The following is a 25,828-nucleotide window of genomic DNA, read 5'->3' as shown; positions in this document are numbered from 1 at the left end:
AAAAAAACAAACACCCTGAACGTTAGAATTAGATAGTTTAGGACGACACTGATCTATTCAATGCTAAGCTAACTCAGTGACAAAGGAAGCTTCCGCACCGGAGCTTCACAGAAGACAAACGCATACGTCACAGACGCCTCCAGGCAGGAACGGATCATTTCACCAGCGTAGAAGAAGAAACAGCGGAAGAACGGCGGAAGAATAATAAATAATAATACACAAAATCATACATTACGTGGTTAATAATTGTTCATTTGGAACACACGTGGCATTAAATTAATGGGATAAATACTGTGGGTTGCTTCGCTAAGTAATGGAGTCCCGATATTACCGCATTTGGCTACAAACGGCTAACAAAGGCTGGCTAGTTAGCATTTTAGCTAATATAAACTGGGAGGACTAACAGAATTATGTACCGATCTCTCACATTAATTAAAAAAAGTCTTATTTACATGCAGAGTTAAGCTCTGGCGTTTAAGTGAAATGTAGCCTAGATATTATGAGATGCTGTTGTGGCATTAAAAAAAAAAGAGCAAAAAAAAAAAAAAAATCATTTTGGCTACAGGGAATAATGACAGTCCCCGAGATGACTAGCTGCTGGGGGTGCTGGGACACATATTCCTTTAACTCTGTCGACACAAAATATTTTAACCCATACCTACACGTATAACTGATACCTTTAGCTCTATAGAGCTATATATTCCACTAGAAACAGGGCTATTTAAAGAAGTTAATTACATGTTCTACACTATCATGCACCCTTGACGCACAGGGAGGCTAACTGGAGCTGGAAGTTAGATGGAAAACACTGAAATCAAGGATAGCTGGGTGGGTAAACATTTAAACAAAAAAAGTATTTTTTAATTGTGACCTTCGGATAATCAGTTTAGGAAAGTATAGTTTTCAGTGTACAGTGTGCACACTGTTTATATATACTGTGCTCTTTAGATAACCTCAATAACATTATATAGTGTGCACATCGAAAAACGAGACATCAGAGAACAATATCACATATCTATCTTGGCCTTACGGTATATCCCTTATGCTTATGCCTAATGCCATGTTTTATTTATTTTGAAAAACATTTTAATAGACAATCTACATCAAATCAAAGTAGAAAACCTAAGATTAGGCATAAGGAATAAGGCAAGATCAGAGCCCAATGTGTGATATGTCTTATTTTATTGACTTCAATGCATTCCATCAAACGTCCGGCTCCAGTTTGGCTCCCAGTGTGTTAAATCTGCCAGCTGGAATTAATTCACACCATTTATAAATTGTGCTGATCAGCTATATGTACCATATTATCGTGTACGGCAATTAATCAATGAGTGCAACCTTATGATCGCCTCTGCTATAAAGTAAAATAAAGGCTGGGGATGAGATGGTGTCATTTCATAATGATGTCAAATGTTCTAGATCAGTTCCTAATCTGTCTGTTCCTTGTGTTTACTGTCCTCCAGGACATGACAGAAGGAGTACTGGAAGAGAACCTCAACTCTCTACAGCTGAGAGAAGGACTGGACTACTACCATTTCAACTGACCACCAGTACACACTGAGAGGGGATGGGAGGATTAGTTTAACACATGGACCTTTGCAAATGCAGGGCGAATGACCATCCCATGCCGAAGACAAATACCCATCTTATACTGAATGTGTTTAGTGCAGAATGTGACCCGCACGGAAATCAGTTTGCTGGTTTGTTGTCCATTCAGTCCAAGACAATGGTAAACCAAGACTGGTCATCTTTGATTGATTTCCTGTATCTGAGTGAGGTGGGTGACACTTTACTTTATATTGTGCAAATATCCATAGACGTCTTACCAGGACATTGCACTCCACACGTTTGTTTGCAACCATTCTGACCTGGTCTATGGGCTTGAGTTCACTAGGGGGCTCAGCAAAGAACCAGTGCCAGTTCAACTTTCTTGGAACCTTGGTTCGTTCTTGCAAACTGGCTTACGTTTCCACCAGATTGAACCATTATTGAACCAGAGGAACCAAGGATTTTGTGGTTCCCGGTTGGGAACCAACTTTTACGGTTCGGAACCAACTCGGTTCTCGGTGGAAAAGCTCACCTCTGGTTCATCCCATAGGCAGGAGAAAGAACCAGAACCGGTTCTTTGCCGGTGGAAAAGGCCCTCATATGGAGTGGGGATGAAGTTGCTTATACTACATGAGCGCTAGCTAAGAAAACGGCACCCAATGACAGCCAAGATTACTAAGCCAAACACTTCTTTGCTATTGGTTGATGGCCGGTGAAAGTTCAAGAAAGCTGAACTCCAATGCGAAGCAGAAAGATGCAAATTTGGTTTGCCATGGGAAGCGAAAATGTTTTTACTCTGTTGCTTTTATAAACTCTTTTAATCAGGATTTAATCAGGAAGAAATCAAATATATGTTTACGCATAAACTGTCACAGTGCATACTGTACACATTTGCTTTTCTTTCTACAGGTCCTAAGCAACAATTGTCTATTTTACAGAAGGCCGTTTTGATAAATAAACAAACACAGACACACACACACACACTGGGTTTATTTTACCACACAGAGCAGGGTATGGTTTTTCTGTTCAAAGGTAAACAGACCTCTCCCCGCAAATCTCCCCATGGTGTTTCCGGGATCAGAAAGGCGGTTTGCATTACTGTAAATCTGACCACAGCACAGTTTGTAGAGGTGGAACAGTAACGGAAAAGCACTGGAAAAGACTTCAATTCCGATAGGGATCATTTCAACTGCACAATATAATACTGCCCGAGACACACCACAGGTTCGCTGCATGTTGTATTGTTCTAGGTTTTTCTGTTCATCATATCCTTAACAGTGGTGTAAAGTAACAAATACATTTACTTAAGTACTGTACTTAAGTACACATTTGAGTTATTTGTACTTTACTTGAGTATTTCCAATTTCCAATACTTTTACTTCTACTCCACTACATCTCAGATCATGTACTTTTACTTCACTACATTTATTTGAAAACTTTAGTTACTAGTTACATTGCAGATATACATTGAAAATAACCAATCTATGCTCACAGCGCTTCACAATGCCTCGCAATGTGGCTTATTATCCAGGGATCCTTTAAGGCCAGAGCAGAAAGAATACCTAAACCTGGCTCTCTGATGAGTGGGTCCATGTAAGCCCCTCCTGTTCTGCACTACAGTCCAGAGTCTGAGAAAACTATCCCATCTATGTAGCACCTAGACTCTACCAAGACCTCTTTACCCCCGCTTTCTCACTGACAAACACAAGCGATAAGGTTCTGTCTTCCTTAGTGACATGACCTTTAGTTTCTCAGTGTTTCTCTGGTTGGATATACACTCCCCCTCATTTACAATGGAAGTTTAGTTTTATGTTTTGTTGTTTCTGATTCTTTACTCACATGTTGCCTCTGGAATTGTGTATTTTTATCATTTCTGATTCAAAAACTAAAAAAGGCATCCTTTGTATCAAGATTGAAGAAGGTGTATTTGTCCCTCAGTAGAATGTCCATTGACACATGTTCAGCAGACTGTGCTAACAACAATTATACAATATGAGATACAAAACATCCTAAAGTTTGCGCGCTCACGCGTCTACACATGCACAGCTGCTCCAAGCCATCGTGCGCACCACACACACACACTGTACAAATGCACAGATGCTGTAATATGAACACACGCGCGGAGTTTGCACGCACACACACGCGTGTGCAGTACAAAGTTGTCCAGCGTGTGTTGCTGCAAACACAACTTCCGGGTATTATTTGGTGTAACAGTGTGTCATTTGATCAGTGCTAGCCAATGAACTGCTGGAGCTACAAGATAGACAGAGTCGGGGCATCGCTGCTGGCCCCGTTTCTGCTGGCCCCGTTTCTGCTTTTCAAGAGAAGATAAGATAATGATAATAAATATCAAATAAAGTCGACAATAGTACAGTAAGAAAACAGGGATGGGTAACGTCTAGCGGCAATGGGGAATGTGCAGAATACGGGAAAAGATAAACTTAACTTTATCCATTCTCACCCCTCTGCACTCATGGAACCATTGAATGAATAACCATGTTTCTTCCCTTTTAAATGGAACGAGACATTTCTCGTAAAACCCTCTATACTTAACTTTACCCATTCTCACCCCTCTGCCCTCATGATAAAGTGTGAGTGGGCTTTAATGGAGAATCCATACGAGAGCGAATAAACAGAGCTTCAGTCTGTGTTTACACTCTGTCACTCACTGTCTCTGTGCAAGGATTAGGCCTGATAACACACACACACACACACACACAAAACAAATGACCCTGACCCTGGAACGTGCATGCCCTCTCTGGTCACACTCACAAACACACATGCCCAGTGTCACGCACGCACACACACACACACACACACACACACACAACTGCATGTTGTCTGGCTGTGGCCGCTGATAACGGAGAGATAAGGCATGGGTGTGTTTTTGTGAAAAGGCCTCTCTTAGAGGTCACTGGAGTCTGGCATTCACCTGGAACACATTCCATTCCTCTATTCCCTCTCTCCCACTCATCATTTTCTTTCAAACCCATTTTTTTCCAGCGGCGATGATGTGCCTGCGTGTGCGCACAAGTGTGTGTGTGTGTGTGTGTGTGTGCGTGCGCGAGGGCGCTTGCTCCCACGTCTCTGAATGACAGACAGTGGGAGAAAGAGAGGAGTGTGCTACTCGCGAGCAGCAAGGAAAGAGAGGTCGCCAAGGTTGAAAGGAGAGTGGGAGGGAGGAATGTGTGTGTGTGTTTCCATTAGAACCCAGTGTGTGGACAGACGGAACGTTCCCTCCCGTCAGGCTGCTTGAGAAGACGCAGGTGACGGCACAAGGATAAGGGAAGCGGGTCAGAGGGCCATTTGCTTCTCTGTGAATACTTCAGGTGGTGGTGGTGGTGGGTGGGGAGCGTCCACGTTTTTCCCATGAGCCATTGCGACGGTCGCATGAGCCGCTACCGAGTTATGTGCCGTTATGGACATAATAGTAAATCTTCGTCCCCCCGACTTTCGCCACCTCCACGCGGCCCAAGTGAACACAGTGAAGCGGGTCGCCCGTGGGGAGGTGGTCTAGAGCTGGCACTATGGGTTGCTTTACCTTAATTCAGTGATTCTCATACGTTTACATTTCTAGGATCCCCATAACTCCTGAGAGTAGCACAGAATGGAACCAAATTGACCTGTTTCATTTGTGCATTCTCACAGTTACAGACCTCCAAGGACCCTGAACCCCACTTTGAGAACCACTGCTTCACCCTAACGAAAATGTGAAACTGCACAGAAGTGATAGAAAACAAAGGGTTGTCCTAATAGGTGTCCTTGTGTGCATGCTATCTTTTCATTTTTTCATACTGCAATAGAATAATATATAGTGTGTAATAGATTAATTAAAAATGAATAATAACTGAACAGAGAGCTCTCATTCTGTAAAAATATATTGTATTCATATTCACTCTACCTTGTGGAAATTCAATTTTATACTATAGTAAGGTTTTAATTAATCTATTACAAGTGTGTTGTATGCTGCTGGGTGTAAACTTTAGAGTGAGTGAGTGTGTGTGTGTGTGTGTGTGTGTGTGTGTGTGTGTGTGTGTGTGTGTGTGTGTGTGTGTCGGGGGGGGGGGGGGGGTGAGGCTTGAGTCTGGGGGCTTGTAGCGTCTATGAGCATTTCTCGGGATGCGTTCCATTGCTGTAGCTGTTCAGTGGAATGTGGCGCGTCAGTAATGCTTGCCGTTCCGACTGTTTTCTCACGGGAAAACCACCCAGGAACTAGAAGGATTTTTAGAGCACACGTGTGACTTTGCATTATGTCAGGTCCTTACTATTTGTTAGGCTCTCTTTCACACAGTCGTCTGTCAGTGTTGCACTGTGTGATATGGTAGCCTAAGTGTGAGAGGCGTATTAGATTTTAGGTTCATTTTTGAAGACTTTAAGCCCTAGCCTTGGTAACCATGCCTTGTTTTTGTCTGCTGTAAAAACAGCTGCTCTACAAGCTCACAAAGCTTCAAGTTGTAGATCTGCTATTTTGGCATTTTGGGGGAAAACACAAGCACGAAAAAGGAGTTAATGTGGTTAAATTAAACACAAAGAAGTTACCTTGCTGGAAAAGAGGATATCAACTATTTCATATCAATTAGGCTACTGACCTCCATATAGGATATTATTTCTATCACTGGGACCACAATCTACATGTTAAATCCTCAGTGTTCATTTAACTCTAGAACAATAGAACCAAATGCACACATCATATACAGTAGGCCTATATATACATGCATTGCATAAACACTGTACATTGGCACATACTGTATGCTTTTTACATGTAGGCCAACATTCTGCTGGACTGGCTTTTATTCATCGCAAAGTAACTAGTAACTAAAGTTTTCTAATAATTGTAGTGGAGTAAATTACAACATTTGCTGAGATGTAGTGGAGTAGAAGTAAAAGTATTGAAAATTGGAAACAATCCAGTAAAGTAAAAAATACCTCAAAAGTGTACTTAAGTACAGTACTTGAGTAAAAATACTTCGTCCATCACTGGTGGTTGCTAAAGTACCGCTCAGGGGGTTTGAGTATTTGCTCAGAGCGATTAGAGGGAACATTGACTGTTGCTCTACCAAATAGGACTAACTTATTATATAGAGGCCTGTTTTATTATAGCAGTGGTTCTCAACCTGTGGACATTTATTTTGGGGGGACCCCAGATGATTAACTTAATGTGCAACATTGTTTTCTCTCTCAACAGTAAACAAACCAAGATAAAGTTTAAGTGTATAGAGGGTATCTGCACATTTCTAAAGTGACAATTTAGTAGCTCTAAAATGACAAATTAGACATTAGCCAAATTGTCAAATGTTAGAGGCAGACATTGTGAAAATAGCAGATCTACATGCTACGCGAGGCGTTGTGAGCATGTAGATCTGCTATTTTCACAATAGAACCATGTTATACAAAATGTAATGCCTCAACTCTTAGTGCTTGTCAGGGTGTTGTCCCCAGATAAAATATGATTATTTTAGGGGTCGCAGCCTGAAAATTGAGAACCACTGCTTTATTCTAGCACCTCCACCACCTGGCCAGACCAGAAATAAGTAGCTGTTAGCATTTGGAAGCACACATAGGACTGGACTGGACTGGACTGGCTACTGCATGCCACGGAATGTTGATTGAATGTAGAAGGAACTTTGGTGTAACAGGATGCCAGTGTCAGACATGCATCTCTAATTTACACTGTGATAATATGATCCATCTGTTTATGAAGCCCAGAATATCCATGTCATCTCTCTCTCTCTCTCTCTCTCTCTCTCTCTCTCTCTCTCTCTCTCTCTCTCTCTCTCTCACACACGCGCGCGCGCACACGCACGCACGCACGCACATATGCATGCACGCACGCAGGCACACACGTGCACAAAAACAAATCTTTTGAAAATAGCAGATCTACAAACTTCACAACGTGTTGCGATGCAGACATGTTGTGAGCTTCTAGATCGGCTATAGCCAAAGTAGGCCTAGTAGGGCTGGCAGGGGTCATCAATATGTCCGTACACAGGCAAATGTGTCTGTGGCAAAGACTTAGGGCCCTATTATGATCCAGATCTTGTGCCTTATGCCTTAACTTCTTTACCTTTTTTTACTATTTTGTTTTTGTTTTTTAAATATTTCAAATAGCTGATCTGCAAGTTCACAACGTGCAGATGTAGATCAGCATTTGAAGTATTTAAAAATGTTTTTCAAAATAGTGAAAAAAAGGTAAAGAAGTTAAGGCATAAGACCTGGATCATAATAGGGCCCTTTAGTCTTGTCCGTGTAAAACTGTAAACCCTAACCCTCAAACAATTTTATTTGCAGAGACCCCATAACTCTGAGTCATCTGAGAGTGTACAAATGGACTGTGGACTCAGGGTCCACTATGTAATATTATTGTCCGCTCATTTTGTATGTCCTTGGCAAAAAAAAAGAATTAAAAAAAAAAAGATTTTTACAAAACTATCCACCACAAGCCAGCATGGCGATGACCACTGGGCGGGAGTGGTTACTAAAGTGGTTTTGTAATAATAATAATAATCAAACTCTTCAAAGTAAACCAAGTTTTCAAATAATTGCAGTGTAGCAAAAGTACTAGTATTTTCCTCTGAGATGTAGTGGGTAGAAGTGAAAGTAATGAACACTCCACTCCAGCAAAGTAACAATTCCTGAAAAGTGTATTTTCCACCACTGGACACACACACACACACGCGCACAGATACGCGCGCGCACACGCACGCACACACACACACACACACACACACACACACACACACACACACACACACACACACACACACACACACACACACACACACTTGCATGGGCGTGGTTTTGGGAGCGCACGCGTGTCACTCAAAAGCAGAGTTCAGCTGCTGGCACGCGCCCTAGGCGTCTGCAGCAGGCTAGAGTTGAGGCGCGCATACAGCAGTCAGCAGAGCAGAATCCAAGCAAGCAGTGTGGATGTCATCTCCTGGCGTTCCGTTATCCACTTGGAATAATGCAGCCGCCTCTTTACGTCCCAATTAAACTGACCATGTAGCCTAAACCTCTCGAACAGCCTGGATATCTGCTGTGATCACTTGAGACTGAAGCGTGCCGTGGACCGATCTCGGGGATATTTGTAATAAAAAGCAGCATGCTGCGGCCGTGGGTTGCGCACTGGATTGCTGCTGTGTTTTTCTCGCGGGCGGTGGCACAATACTCCAGCGACCAGTGCAGCTGGAGGGGAAGGTAGGTCGAGGATGGATGACAAAACACAAAGACAAATCACAATGACTTTACATCTATACTATAATTTTGCGAGTGTCTGAGTGTCTCAGCGTTTCTCCTCGGTGGCTGGAGCAATTGATCTGAAATCGCATCACCATCAGCATATGAACACACCTGACATAACTGTGAAGCCCGTTTGTCACTTTCACAAATCGTATGCTGTATAATAGCATTTTTATGGTGTATCTATATCTATTTAGCCTACAGTACCTTTTGTGACCACACATGTTAAGGGAGGGGCGCTGTTGTTCAAGCACAATCACACACAAACACACACACACACACACACACACACACACACACACACACACACGGGGGGGGGGGGGGGGGGGGGGGGGGGGGGGGGGGGGGGGGGAGTGTGTGTGTGTGTGCAGGCGGGCGGGCGGGCGGGCGGGCTGGGGGGGGGGGGGGGGTTAGCCATTAAACGAAACGGGTATTTCTTACATTGATGCTCCTACATATTATCATGCAAGCACCAGTTAAAGTTACTTTCCATCCCTCATATACTGTATGCACAGTGCACATCCCATAACCCACACACACTGCACATCATTTTGGAGCTCATATCTTTGAACGGGTAAGGGCTAGTTCATATTTATTCAAAAGAACGAACGTGAAGAATGTATTTGGCATATGGCGATTAAAACAAATGTAGGCTGTGTGAGAGTGTGGGAAAAAAATAATTGAAATGGTAAATACATTTTATATGGATTTTTTTAGGTCTTTGAACCAGACTTGAGTCTGTTGTTCATTAGTAATTGCAATTAAAACCATGGTTTCTATAGGCTATATGGCACATAATGGCAGTCAGGTAGCCAGACACACCAGCAGTCTCCCAGTCCCACATTTTCCTCTCTCCGTTGCTGGAACTAGAGCGAGAACTTTTGACCACTGACACACATTGATGGAGTTTGTTAGAGCCAGAGTTCAGCATTCTGAAAGTCACTCATTTACGTGATGATGATGATTTTTAAGTATTATTATCCTACTATTTTTTAATATTACCCTTATTATGTTGCCTTCGTAAGTGATGCTTAAAGTTGGCGACGCTGTCAGGCGCGCGTTTGATTGAGAGAAAGGAAAAAAAAGTTAAAAGAATTTCGTTCCAAAAATAAATGGTCAAATAGCCTATTTTTAAAGTCACATTCCAATGAACCACTGAATCTATAGGCCTACCCCCTCCCCTCCTCCTTCCAAAGTAACACATCACAATTTATAGCCTTCTGAATTAAAACCCTCCCTGTCGCAGCTAAAAATAATAAAATTGATAGGCAAGGCTTGCAGGAAAACACCCACTTGATCGCATGAATTCCGCCGCTCCGTCTTGTCTAGAGTAAATAGAGCCATATGATATGGATGCCTTTGATCACTCTCTAAAAGCCCTCCATCATAAAAAGCAAGGTCTGCACTTCGCACTTGTTCGGTGTTGTAAAGTTTTACGACCTCCAACTTCTAACAGCTTAATAATCCGTTCCCGGTGTTGTTGACGAGATAAGCGCCCTCTTTCAATGCATCCCTATCTGTGGCGAGAGACAGCTGCACCAATTTAGTAGGAAAGTGAATGCAGGCCTGGCTCAAATGTTTTCTCTGTTTATCATTTCGACATTACACTTCTAAGTCATTTTCTCTTAACTTAAATGCAGGAGATGTGCAATCTGGCAACCCATTCTGTTAAAGGACGACTTCCCACTTTTCAACCTATCTTCATATAATGGTCCTCTCCTCACTAAATATTGATGATGAAATAGCAATTTTTTTCCTACTTGGTCTGTGTCTCATAGAAACCCGTTCAGAAACCCGTCTGCCAGTGACATCATTATATAGATGGGGAATCCAAGTTAATAGAAACGGCATGCTTTCTATTCCTGAAAAGTTACTATGCTATAATGGAAGCCATCGTTATCATGGTAATACAAATCGAAATATTGTTTTTTTTATATACTGTAGGCCTATATATATAGTTTTTTATCTGCCTAAATTAATTATTATATCACTGGTAGACAGGGTTCTGAACTGCTCAGAGTAGACCGAGTAAAAGAATTGTGCTATTTTATGGTGAACATTAGTGAGGACCAATTATGAAGATAGGTTGAAAAGTGGTGAAGTCTTCCTTTAAGTGCATTCCTTCTCATCCTCATGTCAAGCTTCTTTGGTGTCTTCTCCTCGTGCATGCTCTTCTCTCTCCTTTTCTCTATACTGTACTGTACTTGATTCTTCTCTTCTCCATCTCTGCAGTGGTTTGAGCCATGAGTCCCATCGTAGGGATGTGGAGCAGATCTATCTACGATGCTCCCAGGGCTCTCTAGAGTGGCTCTACCCCACAGGGGCCATCATTGTCAATCTGCGACCCAACACAGAGCCCTCATCAGGAGCCTTGCCAAGCCTCCATGCCTGCATCAAGCCTCGCACTGACTCCCAGGTAGGGTACAAAACTAATATTAAACACGTTAACTTTGGGGGGATCTATCTGAATACAAATGCATTATGCATGCCAGGACTGTCTTGGCCTCAAACGCAGAGGCATCTGGTTTGGTTAAGATTCATGAAACCAAAAGAAAGGGAGGGGGAAAAGTATTAAAAGAGGGCTTAGCAACATTTCCTCCAGAAAAGGGTGTCTTTAAATTGTTATACTTTGAAAAAAAAAAAACACCACAAGGCACTGGCGAAACAATTGAGAAATAACTAGTACTAATACTACAACTACTACTAGTCATTTGGATCAGAAATTCTCATATTGGAACCCCTTTTGACAGGGGGTTCCATAAACCCTAATGATTTTGGTGACCACATGACTTTCTTCTAGCGCCACCCCAAGGCCAAATGTCCACTTGCCTCTCAGAACAATGGGTGATTTAAGTGCATGTTGAACCCAAGCATTCGGGATGATGAACCGTAAGGACTCTAGGATGAACCCTCAATTGATCGACCTTGCGACCTTTCCTCTAGCTGCTAGTTCTAGCACTACCTTCAGGCCTAAATATCCACTTTTCCCCTTTTTTGAATCCCTACTAGTGAGAGCTTGTGCTCTAAAGCTACGCTCACACATTTGCAGAGTCAGCGCATGTGAAGCGTAAGCTGATCCATCAGACACAATCATTTCCCATGTTATCTTGCGAGGCTGTGGGCAGTGCCAGCAGCAGAGACAGTTTTCAGGTGTGTAGTTTGTTTGACTTGCGTTGGAGTGATGTCTCACTGAAAGAAAGCGACAAGCAAAAATAGCTGTCAAGTGCAGTCAACGCGTGGCACTTCTGTCCTACTGGTTGGCGTGTGGTCAAGGTTCACCAATGTTGAACCCCACACTTCATACATGACGCATTTTGCACGCTTCAGCACCTACAGCGCACTGCAATGAGACACTCTCAACCTCCCTATGTTTACCTTTCTTTCATAGTTTTTTAACCTTTTTAACTAGTTTTTCCTATTAAAGTTGATTTTATTTATCTGCTTTACCCTGTTTTTCCCCATATAATAGAAGTGAACCGGGAAGCTGATGATTCTGGCGTATCTGACGGGAGCTTAACTGATAAACAATACGAATATGCAAAATACTTGCTGGAAATTATTTTTGCATCAAAACTATCCATTTAATTGTTATAGTCTTTTAGTCTTTATATGCAGAGCTCAGAAAGTTTTATTTATAAATCTCTTCATTGCTGTATTGTAACATTTGCGTTCTATGTTGACGTACTCATGACACTAACAACATTTTTTAAATATATATTTTCAGGCAAATTAATTGCAAGCAAAACGTTTGCAGACTTTTGGTCTTTAAAAGTTTGTCCTGCACTCACAGTACCCCTTCTCCTTACTGTCTCTGTGCTACAGGGGGCCCAGGTGTACCTGGAGCAGGCTGGGGAGCTCAGACTCCTGCTGGAGGAGAAGGACCAGGCTCTGGGCACAGTGCACTGCTTCAGGCTGGCAGAGGTGGTACTCTTTGTGGAGGCTGTGGCCCACACTGACATCAGCAAGAGGATCACAGCATTCCAATATGAGCTGGTGCCCAGCCAGGGGCCTGGAGCACACATGTACCCATACCTACACCCTGGCACAGGTAAGAGGGTGGCATCAGTCACTTACAGAAGTAGTTCTCATACTTAAAAATTTCAATTTCTCTTAACTCTGACAAGGTCCCTTAACTCAGACTGTATACAAATGGACCCGTTAGGGTCCATTTGGTTTCATTTGTATACTGTCACAGTACACACTTGTAAGGATCAATTTAGACCTCCCAAAAGAAACCCAGGGAGTCCCTGGACCCCACTTTTAGGACCACTGACTTATCCAAAATGGATATAACGACTTTTAGAATGAAACATTAAATTCACTCAGGATGTTGCAGTGCAGGCTCTCTGTTAACTGAAATGGAGTAAGGGCAAGGCTGATGGAGAAAGAATCTGAGGTACTTTGTGCCCTTTTTCCTTATTTCTCCCCTTGTGTCTCTGTCTCCTCCACACGCTGTCTCCCGTGTCTCAGCCACACCTCCGCCCAAGCTCCCACACTCTCTCTCCTCTCCAACAAGCTTATGAAAACAAGCAGGCCAATCAAAAGGTCACGTTGGGGGTCAAGCCCAGAGGTCAGCCAATCAGCTCTCAGCTGTCAATCAAGGGCCCCTCCTGAGCAGGGCATTGTGGGTAGCCCACCCGTGTGAGCAAAGGAGGGTCTGGAGACTTGCAAAGAGCAGAGTTGTGTCTGCTCAGTAATGAGAATGAGAGGGGATGTGCGTCTGTGTCTGGCCTGTTTGACAGCTGTTTTTATAGCTGACAGGGTCAAAGGATAATACTCTGATTACCTTTCTACCCACACCTGCTGTCCTCATTCACTTTGTGTCTCTCATAATCGCACACACATGCAAAGAGAGCGCGGGCAAAAAGGAGGAAGAATAGGAGAGAGCTGAGGCAGCAGCAATGCAAAGGGAGAGCCGACAGCTTCAAGAGGGAGAATGGGTTAAGATTTACAGGGTTATCCACATATTCTTCATTTCATCATTGTGTTGTAGCACAGCGAACATGTTCAGATGTTTTTGCTTATAAGGTAATAACATGCTAAAATAGGGATGCCAAGATGAAAGTGCTTAGATCAGGGGTAGGCAACCTTAGGCACAGGGGAGGGTGATCACTGGCATACTGGCATGTGTGTGAGAGAGGTTTTTTCTTTTAAAATTAAATATTCCAAAAAGGTTTAGTCTGTTAATTTAAGTCCCCTCACAATATATAATATAACAGTGTCAGTATATACAAATTACATCCTGCACATTATTCTACATTCATTCAAACTCCTAACTCTGACCGGAGAGTCTAATGATCATTACATTCTGATGTGAAAGAAAAAATAAAAACATAAAAGTTGTTGTGTATAGCCTATGGACAATCAGGAAATATTCATAATTAAACATAATGTTGATATGGCACACTGACTATCAAGAAAATGAAAACCTGGCACAAGGTTGCTGATCCCTGGCTTAAACTATGTCCCATATGTCTCCCTCTCAGTTCCCTGTAAACCGTGCTCCAATGAAGAGATCCTTATGGCCGTGTGCACCAGCGACTTTGGTAAACACACACAACACACAGATACCCACGCATGCACACCACACACGCATGCACATCCACACAACTGTGATATGTTATTGGGCAAGCTTGAGTACTCATTCACTCATACCCCACTTTCTTGTCTTCATTTCCACTATTTGACTTTCTTCCCCCAGCGGCGCGCGGCGTCATCCGAGGTGTGGTCAAATCCTCCTCCTCGTCAGGTACCCATGACCACGCCTCCGTAGCGGTGAGCCTGGGTCAGCTGTTCCGTCAGAAGAGCAGGGTGTTTGCTTGGGGCGGGGCGAGAGGCAGGAGCTGGAGTGGGCGTGTCAACGTCCCCCTGCGGTGCGGCGTGCGCCCCGGGGATGACGAACACCTGCTAACGGGCTCCGTACATTTCGGCGAGGCCTGGCTTGGCTGCGCGCCGCGCTACAAGGACTTCCTGGAGCTGTACCGCGCGGCGCGGGACGCAGGAACCAACCCGTGTCAAATGGACACAGACTGAGAGGTTCTCTCCTGCAATGAACGTTGCTGGGTTTGACAAGGTGGGGTACTTCTCAACGAGTTTAGCTCGATTCAGACTTTGACGCGTGACAGAGAATAGCTCACCTACAAGCTCACGCATTGCATCCGTGATGTCTGAGCTTGTAGGTGCTGTTCTCTGCAGTTCTCGGGCAAACGACAAAGCATACATTAGGCTTTTGGAGGATTATATGCAGAGAGAAACTGGTGAAAATCAAATGGCTGGCCATCACCAGTGGTGGAAAAAGCATTCACATTCTTTACTTGATTAAAAACATCAATACTGCAATGTAGAGCAGGGGTTTTCAAACTTTTTCATCCACGGCACCCCTGAGTTACACTGTTAATTTTTAGAATCTTACATCATATTGGAGAAATATCTGTTTCCATCAGAACTGACTGAAAATAAGTGGTTAAACTTGACGTTTAACCACTTGATCCCCAGCATGCCTATTCTGATCACCAAAAATTGCCGATCTACAAGCTCACAACGCGTCACAATGTTTTTGCTGAAGAGAGTTGTCGTAGATGGAAAAATAACTCATCAAGTACAGTGCAAATCAGGTCTGTTTTTCTAAGCATAGTGAAGTGATATTGATGTAGTGATATTGATGAATTCCAAATATTATCACATTATCTCGCGGCACCCCTGGACTGGCATCACCGTCACCCACTTTGAAAACCCCTGATGTAGAGTACTCTGTTACATGTAAAAACCCGGAATTCAGAACTTACTTGAGTAAAAGTACAAAAGTATTGGTATCAAAATGTACTTAGAGTACCAAAAGTAGAAACTACTCACTGTGCAGAATGTCCCCATTTCACAAGTTTTCAAATGTATGAAATGTATTACAAATCCTATGAAAATAGCAGATCTACACAATCACAATGCGTCGCATCGTGACACATTGTGAGCTTGTGAAATTGGTAGATTGGCTATTTTCAAATGGCCAAAATGTGTATAGGACTGAAGTGGTAAAGGTATGTTTTGTGAAATCAATCCAAATCTACAAAGTAACTAGTAACTAAAGTTTTCAAATAATTGTAATGGAGTAAAAGTACAATATTTGCCTCTGAGATGTAGTAGAGTAGCAGTAAAAGTAATTGGAAGTACTCAAGTAAAGTACAAATACCTCAAATTGTACTTAAGTACAGTACTCAAGTAAATGTCCTTAGTTACTTTCCACCACAGGCCATCAGATAGACACGATGGGTTAAAGAGGTGGGGTTTTGACTGTGATCAGCAGCTTGCTGGTTGCCCAGGCTCTTAGTGAAGCCATGCTCCCTCACAGGTGGCTGACGCTCTCGTTGCCTAGCGGCGGAGATGACTGTTGGACTATTTGAACGTTTTTAGAAGCCAAAGTGAGACTTTTACCAGTCACAAAAGAGCCCTGCTTTGATGTTAGAACAGTGACTGAACAGCAAGCGATGAAATGAGAGAGTGAAGGCGTGAAGAGTGAATACATGAAGGACAGAATGAGCGACATGCTTGGTGTTGTGTGTGTGAGATCATTCTTGAAATTTGCTTTGTAAAAAGCTTTTATGTACAGTTTAGAAGTCTTACCTTCTGACAGAAGTGTACAGTTTGCAGCTCTGTGAGTCTTTGTGTGTGTGTGTGTGTGTGTGTGTGTGTGTGTGTGTGTGTGTGTGTGTGTGTGTGTGTGTGTGAGTGCGTGCGTGCGTGCGTGCGTGCGTGCGTGCGTGCGTGCGTGTGTGCGAGCGAGCATGCGAGTGAGTGAATGAGTGAGTGCGTGTGCGTGTGAGTGTGTGTTGGCAGCTTCCTGAGACCAATGAGTTGTAAAGAATTTGTATTTGCAAAATAAAATAAAGAGCCATCATCGAATTTGCCTCTATGTGATTCTTTCTCATTGATTGTAGTTGTGTTTGTATGTTCTGCCTTGCAGGGAGGGGTGGTGGGTGGTGTGGAAGAGAGTTGTGGGAGAAAATATAAAACCAAAAAGAGTTGTTTTATTTTTGTCATTTGATGTGTATATGTCTCATTACTTGTCGAATACATTTTCCTTAAAAAAAATCTCAAAAATGAAAATCTCAAGGGGTTATCCATTGTGTTGTGTTTTGCATGGCATACAAACATGGTGTTGTTTGTATATTTAACTTTGTTGGTGGAAAATAGTGCTGGTTAACATATTGTCATGTTCCAACCAAAGCTTCTTGACATCTTAGACCGAGTGCAAAAGGCAAATGTTTGATGTCTTTATTGACAATTTAAGGACGAGAGAGTGAGAGAAACGAGGCACTTTTATGATCCATTATGTTTTCCAGCATAACAAGCCAAGTTTGTGTGTGTGTGTGTGTGTGTGTGTGTGTGTGTGTGTGTGTGTGTGTGTGCGTGTGCGTGTGCGTGTGCGTGTGTGTGTGTGTGTGTGTGTGTGTCAGAGCCACCTTCCCACAGTAAATCTATGTTAATGGCCCCATGACATAAAAAAGGCAGTCTTTTATACTGTAGATGGGGAAGTAAACGTTAATGTGGGAAAAGGACCTGTCTGTGCAAACCATAGCCTAATACTCTCAACTACTCTCAATGAGTTTTCATTGACACTCACAATGTGGAGATCCAATCCTTGGTGCTTACTGACCATGATACTGACATGATACTGACATATACTGACCATGATACTGACCATGATACTGACATGATACTGACCATGATACTGACATATACTGACCATGATACTGACATGATACTGACATATACTGACCATGATACTGACCATGATACTGACATATACTGACATGATACTGACATGATACTGACATACCGTATACTGACCATGATACTGACATATACTGACCATGAGACATGATACTTCTACTGAGCTTCCTCTGGTGCTTCCCTGTCTTCTATAGCACTGGTTCCCAAGCACTGGGTCGGGACCCATTTGTGAGTCATAGACACTTTTTTATGGGTCCCTTATTTTTTTTCCTAGATTTTGGTTTTGATTATTACTATTATGTCAAAAGAAAATTCAAAAAACGCCATTACCCAAATTACCCAAAAAAGCAAAAGGTTCATGATACAAAAGTAAAAAGTAATTTTATGAATAAATAAAAGACAAATCCAAGACGTTCCATAAATTAGAAAATATATGTTTGGTGAAAATATCCCGATCTACAAGCATGTAGATCTGCTATTTTCACTAGTTTGGGTCCCGTGCAAACATCTATGTCTTATGGTGATTCCCTGTCTTCAATGGTGCTTCCTATGGTGCTCCTGCTTCCCCGTCTTCTAAAGCAGTGGTTCTCAACCTTTTCAGGCCGTGACCCCCAAAATAATCATATTTGAACTGGGGACCCCCCAACCCTGACGAGCACTAAGAATTGAGGCATTACATTTTGTATAACATGGTTCTGTTGTGAAAATAGCAGATCTACATGCTCACAACGCCTCGCGTTGCGAGGCGTTGTGAGCATGTAGATAGATCGTCTATTTTCACAATTCTTGCCTCTAATATTTGACAATTTGGCCAATGTTTAATCTGTCTTTTTAGAGGTACTAAGACGTCCTTAAATTGTCACTTTAGAAATGTGCATGCCCTCTATACACTTAAACTTTATGTTGGTTTGTTTACATTTGAGGGAGAAAACAATGTTGCACATTAAGTTAATCATCTGGGGACCCCCCAAAATAATTTGGGGACCCCCCTGGGGGTCCCGACCCACAGGTTGAGAACCACTGTTCTAAAGTGCATGCTTCCCTGTCTTCTAAAGTGCTTCCCTGTCTTCTATTGTGCTTCATACTGACCAGTGACCACGAAATGACCCGATTCACTGGTAGATGTAGTATAAATAAGTATGAAGCTCCACTTTAGAAATTCTTAAAGCATCAGCGTGTGCTTTTAACTTCACGCTAACATTTTGTGTTATTCAGGGAATTGACATCCTTTTCACAAGCTTGCTTTTACTATGACAACATAAAGCATGATGACAGACAGTCAAATCTTCATTTGAAAGCTCAGATAACTTTGGTCCAGTCCTATAGATAGGAGCTGGAGGTTCTGATGTATGGAAGGTGGAAGGTTGATGACCTCAGCAGGGTGTCTGTGTACCTCTCCCTCCCTGGAGCTGTCAGCAGGCTGCATGACGCTTTCCCTCTTTTCCTCAGGAAGACCAAGAATGGCTGGAATGTCCCCTCCCACACACACGCGCGCGCACGCACACACACGCGCACGCACACACACACACACACACACACGCACACACACACACACACATACACCCGTATTACTATACTTGCGAAGACATAAAAAGTACAGAACGGCTCTTAAGAATGCAATTTTTACCCCCCCAAAAAAATAAAATAATCACACTTTTAACCATAAATATAATAGAAACTTCTACCCCTCCCCGTTTTTGTTCTTTTCTTCTTATTATTTCTTACTATTGTTTTTTTCTGTATTAATTTATGTCCATGTATACAAAAAATGCAGGATTAATTAAACAAGTGAAGAAAACTTGTATAAGCTAATACTGATGAAATGAATGGCATGTATTGTGTGAACCTGCAATTAAGTATTTAAAAAACCCTAATATAAGCCGAAAATAGCAGATCTAGTATACTGTAGAAGATAAGGCATAACTCCAACAACCCTTAAACCTAATCCTTACCTAAGTGTAATCCTAAACAACAGTTTATCTTGTGAGGACCAGGCCTAAATTCTACTTAGGCCTACTTGTGGGGGCTCACAAATATACAAGTAGTAATGCAAGTACACACACACACGCACACACGCACGCACGCACGCACGCACGCACACGCACACACACACACACACACACACACACACACGCACACACACACACACACACACACACACACACACACACACTGACATACTACCCTACGGATTTGTCTTTCTGTCACATTTTGTGCATGCAGCAAAGTGATATGGGGAGGCAGCCAGCCAGTGTAGCAGTTTGTGTGGGAGGTGTTGTTTTATGGGGGGAGTGATAATGAAATGAAAAAGAAAAGAAATTAAAAAACAACTTGCAAGACATTGCACATAGCTTACTTTATGAGTAGGCCTATGTGTATCTCAACCTAGTCCTGCATTTATCAAAATCAAATGGCAGGTGTGTGTGTGCGTGTGCGTGCGTGCCTGCGTGCGTGTGTGCGTGCGTGTGTGTCACAGTGTGTATAAGAGAAGAGTTGGGGGGTGCACTCAGCACAGAGGTTTAAGACGGAGGCCAAGCATTTGAGAGGGTCACCTATATATATCAGACACTTAGCAGTCTACACCTCTATGTGTGTGTGTGTGTGTGTGTGTGTGTGTGTGTGTGTGGTGTGTGAAAGGGGTGGGGGGTTCTGGTAGCTAGAGATGGCCACAGCATGCACACGCGTCCTGCACACCGCCAGCACGCAACCCGGCCCAACGCAGTAGAAACCTAACCTACCCCTAGCAGCAACACCCCTTCCTTGGCACCCTGCCACGGCAACTGCCCCACGTTCCTTGGCATCCCATGGCTAATTCGGGACACCCTTAGCCCTCTGCTCAGGGACCTTAACATTAACCTGGCAGTGTGAGAGGCTCCGTGGGATGTGGGAACACTCTGCAGAGCAGCATGTGAGAGGAACAGCTGCCAGCCAGAGACCAAGGAATAGCTGAGCTTAGGGAAAATATACACACACACGCACGCACACACGCACACACGCACGAAATGACATCCATCATTTTGTAAGCTCACTGTTCATTTGATATCCCTATAAAGGAAGTTTTGCCCACTTACTACAACTCATTACTTGACATTGCTGCAGTCCCTTTTCCAAAGCGGACCTTGATTTGTTAGATTATATTGGAAGCCATTGAATTTCATTCATTTCAGTACAGTATGAAACTCTACAGAGACTTGAAATTTGATTGAGATAATTCACACATTCACACTGAACTTTATTGTGCCTTTTTTAAAGTGTGCATTGATTGGGTGAAGACATTAAGGGTTCAATTTCTGTCCAGCCCTATTGTATAAAACTTATGCCAGTTCTTGCATAATGCCATATTATGTGCCATATTCTTTGGAGGGGTGACATGTAGTATAGTCAGCTGAGGCAAGGACTAGGGCCTAGGCTATAGGGTCTTTTGGTATGAGTGCTTACTTGGTGAACTACATTCTTTTGATGTAATGACAGATTTGCTTTAGATCTTTGGAAATTCAAAAACTCAGATCAGATCAATGGTGATTCTCTCCTCGTGCCATACTGATTGCAGACCAGTACACTCAAACCTTAATACTTTTCAACTAAGAAATGCTTTTGTCATTTAAGGCATGTCACCTGTAAGCACCATTAGGATGGAAAGACTGCCCCTCAGTGGCAGAAATCCAGAAATGATACAGGCAGTTATGTAGCCTATATTGGATCACTCCATATGATAATTAAGTGTGCCTGCTATGCAATAGCAGAACACTTATTGTTCTCGCTCATATTTAAGTCTTTCTTTCTTTCTTTCTTTCTTTCTTTCTTTCTTTCTGTCCATACAATTCCCCAAAGTTTGGCACGCTACTAGTGCCGCACCATTTACGCCACCCCCGCAATATATACATCAAAACGTGCGGCTCGGTCGGGAATGGTGTGCTATTACCTTTCGTTCCGATCCGCCTTACCATGGCGACGTAATCGGCAAAAAACAATGCTTAATTGTCCCCATTGACTTATAATGGGACAATGCAAGAAATCACATTCAAGTATTTTTCTCTCGCAAAGCATAGAAGCTACAGTTTCAAACCTCGGAGAGGAGATTCATAATGATTTTAAGAATGTATCGAAAAATAATTACATCACTCGGCCTCATGGTGGCGCTATAACGGCCCATTTTACGTTTTGCCCCGTAACTCTTGAACCGTAGATCTGAAAATTTAAATTCTGTTTTCCCTGGATTCCTTGGGTCGAGACGCATCTCCCCATATAGGCCACGCCCATTTGCGCCAGGATAGATTTTCCGCCATCTTGAATTTTCTCCAAAACACACTTTTTGCTCCTTTTCCTACATATTTTCTTCAAATGCCACAAAAATCGGTACAAATGATCCATAAACCCATGCAATGAACCTATTCAAGGGATATTTCGATAGTCCTTACCGTTCGTTCGTAACGCGATTCCAAAGTTAGCGGGAGGGGCCCGTTTCGCAAACAATAGCCATAAATCACAAAAAAAACATCGAGTCAACACTGAATTTCAACCAAAGGTCGGGGGTGGCATAAACAACGAATCCCCAAAAGCATTTCCACTTGGCCACATGGTGGCGCTATAACGGACCACTTGCCTCATAACTCTTGAACCGTAGGTCGGAAAATTAAAATTCTCTTTTCCCTGGATTCCTTGGGTCAAGACGCATCTCCCCATATACCCCCATTTGCGTCAAGATAGATTTTCCGCCATTTTGAATTTTCTCCAAAACACACTTTTTGCTCCTTTTCCTACATATTTTCGTCAAATGTCACAAAAATGGGTACACTTGATCTAGGAACCCACGCAATAAACATAGTCAAGGGATCCCTGCTAGAAAAACCAGCACAAGACCAGCACCAGCACAAACCAGCGCAAGTTGTGTTTTACTGCTGGTCTGTGCTGGTCCCACCATCTAAACCAGCATGAACCAGCACAGACCAGCACCAGCACAAACCAGCGCATGTTGTGTTTTACTGCTGGTCTGTGCTGGTGCTGGTCTGTGCTGGTGTGGCCAGGGACCCCCGGGGGACCCCCTGAGAAGTGGACCTTTGCTGGTTTAATTTGCTCTTTGCACTGGTGCTTGAATCCTGTTCTGATGCTCTGCTCCATGGGTATTTGACCATATTAGATTGTGACATTATTTTTGACATTGTGAGTGGGATTCGAACTTACTACCTCTGGCACTTCAGTCCTGCACTTATCTTCGGCGCCACTGGAACCTGTTAGTTAAAATGGATGTTTGTCCCTATTTGTATATGACCAGCTTAGACCAGCACAGACCAGACCAGCACCAGCACAGACCAGCACCAGCACAGACCAGCAGTAAAACACAACATGTGCTGGTTTGTGCTGGTGCTGGTCTGTACTGGTCTGTGCTGGTCTATGCTGGTTTATGCTGGTTCATGCTGGTCTGTGCTGGTGCTGGTGCTGGTCTGTGCTGGTGGACCAGCATGGGACCAGCACAGACCAGCATAGACCAGCACCAGCACCAGCACAGACCAGCATGAACCAGCATAAACCAGCATAGACCAGCACAGACCAGCATGAAAATTGTGCTGGTCTGTGCTGGTTTTTCTAGCAGGGATATTTTGATAGTTCATACCGTTCGTTCGTAACGGGCTGCCAAATTTAGCGGGAGGGGCCCGTTTGGCAAAAAATTGCCATCAATCACAAACAAAAGGTCGAGTCAACACTGAATTTCAACCACAGGTCACGGGTGGCATACTCAACAGATCCCCAAAAGCATTTCCACTTCGACCCGTAGGGGGCGTCACAAACGCGCAAAACGTAACCGTTTCGTGCCAGAATGTGTTTTTCAGGTGGAACGACCCTCTCAAAACTTAACACAGACAACTTGGTGGATTGCCTCACCGTCCAAACTCGCACATTTAGCGAGCTGCAGGCACACTTGTAAAAATTGACTCTGTCAATTCTAGTTCCCTCTGCTACTGGGCCTTACCATACATTGTCAGTGTGTACAGTAAATAATAGGACTTGATTGGCTATAAGGTACCACATGAAATATATGACAATGACAGGAATACACAACAACAATATTTAGACAGTCCATACAAACCTTTTCAGCCTGTATATTGTCCTGCTATTATATTGTATAACTCTTATTACAGATTAAATAAAATAATACAGATTAACCACAGTAGGTGATAGCCTTCCAGTTCTGCATCATTCACCTGGGGGAACACATGCAGTTGTTAATAGGGTGATAATTGTGACTTGACATGAAACTCTTCCACTTGATCACATGGCAAACAGTACAACATCTATTTCATGAGCAGCACTTAAAATCCAGTTCACACCCATGGTTTACACAAAATAGAGACACAAGACTAGCTCTGCAAACCGGTAGTTTCATTTTCATGTTGTAAGACACACAGCTGGTTAACACACAGAGATAGGACTTCACTTTCTTTTGAGGAACTGACCATTTCCCACTGCTGCTTCTGTTGTGGTTGGGTTTCTTCTCACTTCTTGAACATGTCGAGCCTACAAGTCCTAATGCATTTCATCTTTGGTGGTAAGTGCTTTTGTTTCTCACTAATGGGTTTTTATTTCATTTCAAACCAATAAGATCTGGTCATCAGTGATCAGGCTGTCAAGAGAGTTGATAGTATTGTTATATTGTAATACATATTGTATAGTATGATGACATCATGTACTCATTCCAAGCTGTAATGCATTGACCAATTTTCTCATCATTTCACATTTTGGTGGGCAAGGCCCCTTAGTTTTTATTTGATAGACTGACTGATCAGCCTCAATGGATACTCCTAAAACAAATAAAAACGCCAGTGCAAAATAAATGCTCAGCAGCAGGCCTCATATGATCTGTTGCAAACCAATCTGTACTGCACAGGCTTATGAAACTATCTTATATTTTGAGTTGACACTAATTGCCTTTGTTCACTTAGTTAGTTAGTTAGTTAGTTAGTTAGTTAGTTGGTTAGTTGGTTAGTTAGTTTATTTCGGTCCTGATTCAACAAAACACTTAAACATATAATACAGAATATAATCAACAAATAACTTTTGGCCGAAGGGGTACAGGCTGAAGCAGAAGACATTATTATGCGTACTGTAATATAATACTAGGCGTATTATTACATACCTTATTCATTAATTGTCACTATAGAAAAAGGAAGCAAAAGTGGACGGAACGGATGACAAAAAAGATTAGAAAAGCAAGAAGTATGAGTAAGTTATAGATGCTTTCTATTTCAATTGAAGTGTTATGGCAACGGGGACTGCCCATAAGTTAGTCTGAATTTAGTTAGGGTTACTGAGGTTAGGGTTAGGGTTAGGCATAGTATTCTTAACAGATTAGGACTAATGGGCTGTCGGAAACAAAGAGGTTTCGGACCAATGCCATGGCACCATGGCAACAACAACAGTAAGTCATCCAGTAGCTAGATCATATCTTATACAAAACAAAAATGGTGCTAAACAGCACTAAAAGTATTCTTTGGCTCGGAACATCTTAAAGGTGCTATAAAATATACCTTATATAGAGGCCGGTGCTTAAGAACCAGTAGAGAACTGTTAAAGAACCATACAGCAGTTCAACAGGTTATTTGTACAGCAGCAGCGCTGCATAACACCTCAACCACCACTGTGTTAGAATGGACAAAAAGTGGCAAAGTAATAATCCAAAGTAAATACAAGAGATAAAATTCAGTGTAACTAATAAGGCCAGAGTGTGAGTGGGGGCCCTGAGGCAGTCTGTAGGCATATTTATAACACTAAAGCAGACACTAATGTAGGTTGAGGATAGAGAGTATTGGGGATAACAGTATCTGGGATTGGAAAAAATGTACCTTACATTTTTGATGCAAGAAAGACCCATTTTCTGATTTCATGTCTGTCCTCTCTCCCTACAGCTTCTATGTGTTGTTTAAGTGCAGCAGAAGTGATTCGTGTGTCTGGATACAAAGGGGGTGAAGTTCAAATTCTCTGTCCCTACCAAGCGGGCTATGGGTCTGATTACCAGTACTACTTGTGTAAAGGAAGCTGTAGCTATGCTGATGTTCTTATTGAGACCCCAAATCAGCCTACTATTAAGACTGAAGTAATTAAGGGCAGATACTCTATTCGTTATGATGCTATGAACAGAGGCTATCCAGTCACCATCACTGGCCTTCAGCTGAACGATACAGGACAATACAGGTGTGGAGTGAGCAAGAACGGGATAGACCCCTATATTGAAGTAAAGCTGGACGTAGCCCCAGGTAAATATGTCATAACCTCAGTCATAGGACAGTGTTCCATTCGCACTGATTACACAAGCGAGGGTGCA

At 42.7% G+C, this 25,828-nt stretch overlaps 2 protein-coding genes across 2 annotated transcripts in view; both read left to right on the top strand.

Annotated features, from left to right (window-relative positions):
* Window positions 1-1,551, top strand: part of b3gntl1 (UDP-GlcNAc:betaGal beta-1,3-N-acetylglucosaminyltransferase-like 1) — a 34,808-nt gene extending 33,257 nt beyond the window's left edge. The window contains exon 12 of the mRNA XM_080722037.1: window positions 1,464-1,551. Within this exon, the coding sequence (XP_080578163.1) occupies window positions 1,464-1,544 (81 nt within the window). The 3' untranslated portion in view covers window positions 1,545-1,551. The remainder of the gene's footprint in view (window positions 1-1,463) is intronic.
* Window positions 1,552-8,617: 7,066 nt separating this feature from the next.
* Window positions 8,618-14,820, top strand: LOC308281210 (meteorin-like protein; the record flags this gene model as incomplete). Its single annotated transcript, XM_080721331.1, has 5 exons — window positions 8,618-8,745; window positions 11,020-11,203; window positions 12,610-12,835; window positions 14,274-14,333; window positions 14,489-14,820. The coding sequence occupies exons 1-5, from the start codon at window positions 8,651-8,653 to the stop codon at window positions 14,818-14,820; spliced, it is 897 nt and encodes a 298-aa protein (XP_080577457.1). The 5' UTR covers window positions 8,618-8,650.
* Window positions 14,821-25,828: the final 11,008 nt, after the last annotated feature.

The sequence above is a fragment of the Nannobrachium achirus genome, assembly GCF_963921795.1.
Source record: "Nannobrachium achirus genome assembly, chromosome: 3".
Lineage (NCBI taxonomy): Eukaryota > Metazoa > Chordata > Actinopteri > Myctophiformes > Myctophidae > Nannobrachium > Nannobrachium achirus.
The sequence above is the reverse complement of the archived record's forward strand: the minus strand, read 5'-3'. Positions and strand labels throughout refer to the sequence as shown.